The sequence below is a fragment of the Sinocyclocheilus anshuiensis genome, unplaced genomic scaffold (assembly GCF_001515605.1).
Source record: "Sinocyclocheilus anshuiensis isolate Anshui unplaced genomic scaffold, SAMN03320099.WGS_v1.1 scaffold176, whole genome shotgun sequence".
NCBI lineage: Eukaryota > Metazoa > Chordata > Actinopteri > Cypriniformes > Cyprinidae > Sinocyclocheilus > Sinocyclocheilus anshuiensis.
The window spans coordinates 480,572-488,187 of record NW_015555723.1 but is presented as its reverse complement, the minus strand read 5'-3'; the positions used below and the strand labels follow the sequence as shown (position 1 = coordinate 488,187).

Below are 7,616 nucleotides of genomic sequence, written 5' to 3'. Positions count from 1 at the left end.
ATATATATATACATATATATATATATATATATATAGGCCTATATATTCTTACATTTGTGTAAACTTTCAAACTTACAAGACCTGCATGATGAATTCAACTTTAAAATAATGTGATCTTTTTAAGTCAAAACTCAGAGTTTTGCTGTCTTTAATACAATTTTATAGCATAAACAGCTAAATATAGTTATCCAGTAGGCTACATTAACTAACTGGTTTATTACTTTTCAAACTAACAGTAGTAGAGCATTACTTACAGTGCTCATTACTGCAGAAAAGCTTACAATTAATTTGTTATATATATATATATATATATATATATATATTCTTAGACATGTGTAAACTTTCCCATATGACTACTAGCCCTGATCATCCTTGTATATGTTTACAGCAAAAGTTTAAGTGATACCTATTTTGTAATTATTCGAATTAATTAAATCCTTTTGACTAAGATTAATTTCATGCATGGCTAAAAGTATGTGGTCTGTGTCTTTCAAACACCAAACCCAAATGTGGCAATAGTTTAATGAGCTACTGGATCATAGATGCAGGGATCTGCTCCCATCCGGACATAAGAGCATCGCGGGGGTCATACATTTGGTCCCCATAACGTGATAAATACCAGGTACACACACACACACACACACACACAAACACACACACACGTCTTTCACAATAATCAGAATAGGATTTTCAGTGGCTGATTTTTAAAACATTACACTTGGTTTCCACAGTACTGAATAGTAAGTATGTCGATAGTTTTGTAAACTATGGAAATAATACAAACGCGTTTAAAAACGCAAGCGGGCGCTGTTTCTTAATGCACTACTGCTGACTGTCAGCAGCACACCCTCTTGTGGAGTTGTTGGTTGCCTGCCTGGCGTTGCCAAGGAAGTCAAGTAAGTTTGCTTCTTCAGCGAGCTGGAGGTGAAGGAGAGCTGCTTCACCCTCAAAATATGTCATTTTATACTTCTCACATATGTATATTTATACTTTGCAAAGGGAAGAACGCTACATTTTGAGTGTAGCGGTAGCTAACAGATGTGTGACCATCGTGTGACAGGGAATTTAACATCGCTTTGAGGGACAGAGATATCAATGTCAGCTGGAATCACTCATCAGAATAGTAGCGCACTATTAATGAATTTCAGTCTTAGTTCACGTTTGATCGGAGCTTATTTTTTAATAATAGTTGTGTTTTTATTTTTACTGTTTGTACAGTAATGTTGCTAGTTGTAGCCTATTGGTTGTTGTTGATAACATTGTTAATTTAAGACGCCTGTTTAATACATAGATGTCTTTTGCTAAATAGACATTTTGTTAGATGTTTAATGTATTATTAATCCGTTGATGTTTTAATACAGCCTAACGTAGGACTGCAACTAACTGTTTATGTGTTTCTGCAAAGCATTCTTCCTCTTATCATCACCTTTTAGCTGTTAACACCAGGTTTGTGTTTTAGTTTAATATTACTTAAACATTTATTATTTAATCAATTTATCAAACGGAGAATTAAAAAATGTAACCCATTTTTTTCAAACCGAATTTCGCTAGGGGGTCGAAGGACAAGTTAGAATAAATTATAAAGATTTTACAAGATGTATGTTATCTTTCTTGTGTTGTAATGTAGTATTCCAAGTAAAGATGCTTTGGGACAATATTTATATAATGTGTTATTTTTGATATTGATATTGACCTGAAAAGTTTTCTCTGATATTTTTAATATTGGGTAGAAGAAAATTTATATTTTCTGTACAAAATTACATTTACATTTATATTTATGCATTTAGCAAATGCTTTTATATGGAGTGACTTAAATAGAGGGGCATAAGCAACTTGTCACCGAAATTTTATTCGCAAAATAAACGCTGCCTGATAACACAAAATACATTTTTCCAGGTAGTATTTTAATAATGCTTATTTTAGTGCAATGGTAGATAGGATCAAAATTATATTGTTTTGGAGAAAGATGGGGGGGAAAAGATAGAAAGAAAGGGGAAAAAAGTATTTTGTAATATCAAAATAAAAGTATGTGAGCTAGCCGCCTTTAAATTTAAGGAAGGGGTTCCTTGCAATATTTAAAAATGATTGAACAAACCCTTTGATTTAAATTGTTCTGCTGTTTTAAAATTATTTAGATTTTTTTTTAAATCTGATCTTTGTATTTTAACTTTTTTATTTTAAGCAACATTGCATCTTACACAATGTAGACCTGAACATAATATTACATTTACACATTGGGCAAGATGTGGAATATCGCTTAGTTGAACAATATGTAAAATATTGCATAATCGAAAGACATTGACATATTAATCAGAAGTCATCAAAATAATCTCCTTGCTGTCTCCACAGGATGTAATCATCTGAGTATCATGGGACTTGTTTACATCTAAAACCAAGTCTGCCAATAGGATGAGTGAGCATGGAGACAGCATCGTCCCATTTAACCCCACAGAACTCAGGTCAGGAGAACCAGCTTGTAAAACAGATATTACTGTTCTAAGTGTAGACCTGAGGACAGAGAAGAGCAACAAGGAGGAGCTCAAAGACATCAAGAAGCCATATGAAGGTAGCAGTCTACTTCAGGATGAGCATAACAACGATGCCAAGCTTAGTCCATTTAAGCCTCAACCTCCCTCTCTTCCGAAGCCTGTGGGATTGGGAATGGGGGGTAAAAACATCTCATTTGAAGAGAAGGTGAGGGGGAGAAGATTGAGGAACAGCCAGCAGAGTCTCACCGACCCAGGCGAGACGGGCTCTTCCACCGATTCGCTTAAAGAAGACTCCTCATCAAATGGCCAAGGCCTTGCATCCGGACATCCCCTCGATCTCCCACCCATGGAGACACCACCGTTCAGGACCGGTAGCTTCTCAGAGACTGACAATGAGCATAGTGATCCAAATAAAGAGCGTTTGAAACCGTCCAGAATTATTCTGTCCCCACTGCAGACCAGTGGCACATATCCTCCTCTGGAGAACAGCGCAGCCTCCACGTCCTTAAGGACAGCTAATCGGATTGACAGGGATTGTTTGGATTACAGTGCGGTGGGGAGAAGGGGGCGGTCGGAGAGGCTTCAGAGGAATCTGAGCGATAGCCGGCTGTTGGACACCATGGTGTCAGACAGTGCCTCTGTCCATTCCATGAAGTCCACCTATAGCGTTCTGAACCCCATCAGACCCCGGGATGTGAGGAACAGGTGAGAAGCTTGTGCTTTTTTATTTTTCTTCTTTTCTTCAGCCTGTTTGAAGGTATCACTCAGCAGATCTCAGAATTCAACTTGAACATCACATGGTCACAGGCTGATGTGGCGTCTTGATTACCTCCTAAAGAGTCCTAAGTGTTCAAGCCTTTTTGCTTATGTGAGCATTTTTGTGTGAATGCATGATATGAATTAAATTGTATGTTTCACAAGGAAGTAGATCATGATTAGTGTTCCTGCAGGAATGAGCGCAGGCATTTGCCAGAGTAGGTCGTTGCTTACAGAAGTGAAAAGTGAAGCTGGATGTTTATAGAGAGATTGGAGAGGAACGGTGAAGCAGTGTGAATGCAAAGGAGATTAATGGATCAGTGAGATGCTAGTTCAGCAACTGTCAAACTGCATCAGGAGAACATACATTCATGTTCTACTTGAGGTTGACATGATATATGTATGGGCAATGGGCTCACACAAGACACCGATAAGCCAATAATTACTTTCATGTTATGGCTGATATTAAAAATGTATACTATTTTCTCTAAATAATAAAAAGTAAAACATTTAACAACTAAACAATCAATGCTACAAGTAAATTTAGGCATAAAATATGAAAAACGATTTGCTAAAGATTACATTTAACAGGTTTATTAAATTATGAATGATTATAGATTAACTTTAAAGGGGTCATATGATGCGATTTCAATTTTTCCTTTCTCTTCAGAGAAGATCTGTAAAGTTGCACAGTGTGGTAAGGGGCGTAACATTTCCGTCACACGCTTGAGGTATTCGGCCAATCATAACACACTGGATAGCTGGCCAATCACAGCACACCTTGCTTTTCAGACCGATTAGCTTTGTAAAAACCGACACGTTTCAGAAAGGCGGGACATAGAGGAGAAACAATAATGTACAGTATGTGGAAAATAATGTGTTTTTTGAACCTTAAACCGCATAAACACATTTCATTACACCAAATAAACAAAATAATGTTCTTTTTAGCAACATCATATGACCACTTTAATGGATTCATTGAGATAATGAAATAAGGTAAAAAATAAGGTAACGGAGCATGAACAATTAAATACCCAGTCCATATTATCTACTATATCCGATATTGAATGTTGTATCCATAACTGTATGTCACCTTTTTTTAAATAATTATGTATAATAATACACACACACACACACACACATATCAAAACATTTGGGTAAACTCATCTTTAGTTTAAAATTGTTCTGTCTTCATGAAATAATGCAGTTATTTGCTTGCTTATAAGAATACATTATGTGACAGATGCTAGGAGCATTTCTCAAATCTTTTGTTCTTATTTATTGTTTTCCTGAAAATGTACTTGCTTATGGTTTTAGGAGCTTTCTGGAGGGCAGTGTTTTGGGTAACGGTGCCTTGCTGGGGGCAGAAGAGCTAGACCGCTACTTCCCAGAGAGACGGCTCGGTATCTACATCGCCACATGGAACATGCAGGGAGAGAAGGTGTGGAACAGTACTGTCATTTTGTTTGTTTAAGTGCATAGCAGCAGTAGCCTAAGCTTTCACTCTTGGTCTCAGGGTCTTCCATACAACCTAGATGATCTGCTGCTCCCAACCGACACAGACTTTGCACAGGATGTCTATGTCATAGGAGTTCAGGAAGGGTGTCCGGATAGGTAAGATATTGCATTGCTTTTCACAGCTTTTTTATTTTGTCTTCTTCTGATACTCAGCACATTTACTCTTCATGTTTTCCACAGGAGGGAGTGGGAGATCCGCCTGCAGGAAACTCTTGGGCCATATTACGTGATGCTGTATGCAGCAGCCCATGGCGTTCTCTATCTCACTATATTTGTCAGGAGAGATCTCATATGGTTCTGTTCAGGTAAAGCTTGTTTTTTTTTATTGAAATTAATATGATATATGTTATGCACTACCATTCAAAAGTTTGGGGTCAGTAAGATTTTTTAATGTTTTGAAAGAAGTATCTTATGCTCATTGAGGCTGCATTTATTTGATCAAAAATACAATAAAACAGCAATGTTGTGAAAGATTACTAAAATTTAAAATAACTGTTTTCTATTTTAATGTATTTTAAAATGTAATTTATTCTTGTGATGGGAAAGCTGAATTTTCAGCAGTCATTACAGGGCTCCAGACTGCGACTAAAACGGTCGAAAATAAAAAAAAATATTAAAAATATTAATTTGCGAGAGTTTTTGCTGAGGTCGCCACTGGCGACTATATATTTACATGCTATTTCTTAAAAATTTGCATGTAATGCCTTTTTGCCTGATTGTTTTGCGATCGCATCATTTGCTATGTTCACGTATTAAACTGAGACGATGCACATTGCGCATCAAAGTTTTAGTGGAAAAAAGAGTTTCAAACAGTCCTTATCTCTGCTGAACAGCAGCGCTGACGCACACCTGTTAAACGCAGCTTAGTTGTGCAGCGCGAGAGAGATCGAAATGACGGAGACGTGCAAGTAAAATTGTGGAAAAACAGAGTCTATTTCGTGCAGAACGTCCATTAATCGCAAAATGCTTTGTTACTTTTTAATAAACAAAGTATCAGCTTTAAAATTATGCCAAATTCATAACAAAATTCAAATACAGTATTGCCGCTCTTTAATGCGGCAGGCGCGATCGCTTTAGCGCCTCAGTTCAAGCTACAAGTGAACCCATTATATCTTTCTGTTTACTACTGTAGTACATAATGAACATGAATTAACATCAAAATGTAGCCTATTTTATAAGAGAGACTACAGTACAACTTACTGAAATGTCTCATGTAAAAGCTCATTCAGTGTTTCAAACTGCGGAAAACGTGTAAAGCTTGTAAACATTGCAGCGTAATTATACATTTACCTCCGAATAACCATTCGGTGTCCATAAGCTCATCAGTCAGCTAGAAAAATAACTATAAAGAAGAGCATTTTGCTATATTTATGCGCTATTGGATGTTAATATTTTTTAATGAACCTGTTGTCTACATGATTCAACTTTTCCTATACAAAATTGCATTTTACTAATGAAGAAAAACAGACTGAATGTGTGAAAGACATATGACAACACTTATAGGATGCACCGAGGAGGAGCCCAAACTACACTCAGTGGTCAAGTGATGCTTATGGTCCATGACATTGGTACAGATTCTGTGTCATGAACAATTCTTTGTGACTATATATTTCAAGTTGGAAAAGACGTTTAATTCCCACTTTAAGTGAACCTTAGTTCCCAGGTCATCTACAAGATCGATTAAAATGCTGATAAATCCAAGAAAAGATGAGACATAAATACATGAAAGTATGACTGAAATGTAAAAAATAAATAAATAAAACACGTTTATTCTGTGGCACCTAAAAAAATAATTTGGCGCCTAAAATTTTTTCTTATAGGAGCCAATGGCTCCTTACTCTATTTTTTTGTTTGGAGCCCTGCCACTCCAGTCCATCAAAGTCGATCTAAGTGTCTTGTGAAGTGAGAAGAGGATCCATTGGTGAGCAAGTGATGGAATGCTACATTTCTAAAAAATCTGCTCTGATGAAGAAACCAACTCATCTGCATCTTGGATGGAAAAACTTGGATAATTTTCATTTTTGAGTGAACTATTCCTTTAAGGATACATATTGTTAAGTTAAGTAGATATGGTATAAAGTTGTCATTTTAAGGGTACTGCCCTAGTGACAAGCTGTTGTACCCCTAAAGATAAAATTTTTCACATTTTTGTATGTGCTGTTGTTGAAGGATGGGGTTAAAAACTATTGGATGTGACAGCAGACCTGCAGGCCTTGTTTGAGTGTTATTTCCCATGCAAAGAGTGTTTTTACATAGAAGTCTTAAAGTCACAGTAGCTAAAATCAGCTTGTTTAAAAGCCTGAAACATACTGTATGCAATCACATGCATGCAAATGCACACTGGTATTACATTGTGTTCCAAAATGTGTCCGACCGCAAATTATAATGCAGTGCAAGTTGCATTCGTGGTATTGTGCTATATAGCTTGCATTAATGTTTACAGTCATGATTCCATGATTCCATGGATGATGCAATTGAACTCTGGTTCACACCAAGCAATCAAAATGTGTGTAAACAGACCGATGATTTAGTGTGGTCTGTTTTAGAGCATTTTTTTGAGCACAGCAGGTGAGATTGAGTAACAGTGTGTGTAAAGTCATGTCTGATCACTTGTCTGCCCCCAAGCAGCTATTTTCTACATTCGCTAACAGGCATACAAGTAAAGCTAGTATGTTCTTGAATGGGGAAAGAACATTCAGATGTTTTTGTCAAGATTAAATTTGATCAACATCAACAGCAGAATATGACAACATTTGTATTATTTCAAGGTTTACTCTAATATTTAAAGGTGGGGTAAGCGATTTCTGGTAGCCAATGTTGACATTTGAAATCACCAAAACAAACACGCCCCTA

General features: G+C 36.5%; 1 protein-coding gene and 1 long non-coding RNA gene across 4 annotated transcripts in view; one reads left to right on the top strand and one right to left on the bottom strand.

Annotated features, from left to right (window-relative positions):
• The window catches only part of LOC107672557 (uncharacterized), an 11,513-nt gene extending 4,468 nt beyond the window's left edge, over positions 1-7,045 (bottom strand). The window contains exons 1-2 of the long non-coding RNA XR_001632325.1: positions 7,035-7,045; positions 6,013-6,020 (exon numbers count right to left, since the gene is read on the bottom strand). This is a non-coding gene — a long non-coding RNA (uncharacterized LOC107672557). The remainder of the gene's footprint in view (positions 1-6,012; positions 6,021-7,034) is intronic.
• The window catches only part of LOC107672555 (72 kDa inositol polyphosphate 5-phosphatase-like), a 10,879-nt gene continuing 4,039 nt past the window's right edge, over positions 777-7,616 (top strand). Inside the window, exons 1-5 of one of the 3 annotated variants that reach the window (XM_016465793.1) lie at positions 777-896; positions 2,350-3,194; positions 4,563-4,686; positions 4,762-4,859; positions 4,944-5,068. In XM_016465793.1, coding sequence (XP_016321279.1) covers positions 2,410-3,194; positions 4,563-4,686; positions 4,762-4,859; positions 4,944-5,068 — 1,132 coding nt within the window. In that variant the 5' untranslated portion in view covers positions 777-896; positions 2,350-2,409. Of the gene's footprint in view, positions 1,447-2,349; positions 3,195-4,562; positions 4,687-4,761; positions 4,860-4,943; positions 5,069-7,616 lie in introns of all 3 variants that reach the window. The other 2 variants (XM_016465792.1, XM_016465791.1) reach the window with 2 other exon arrangements.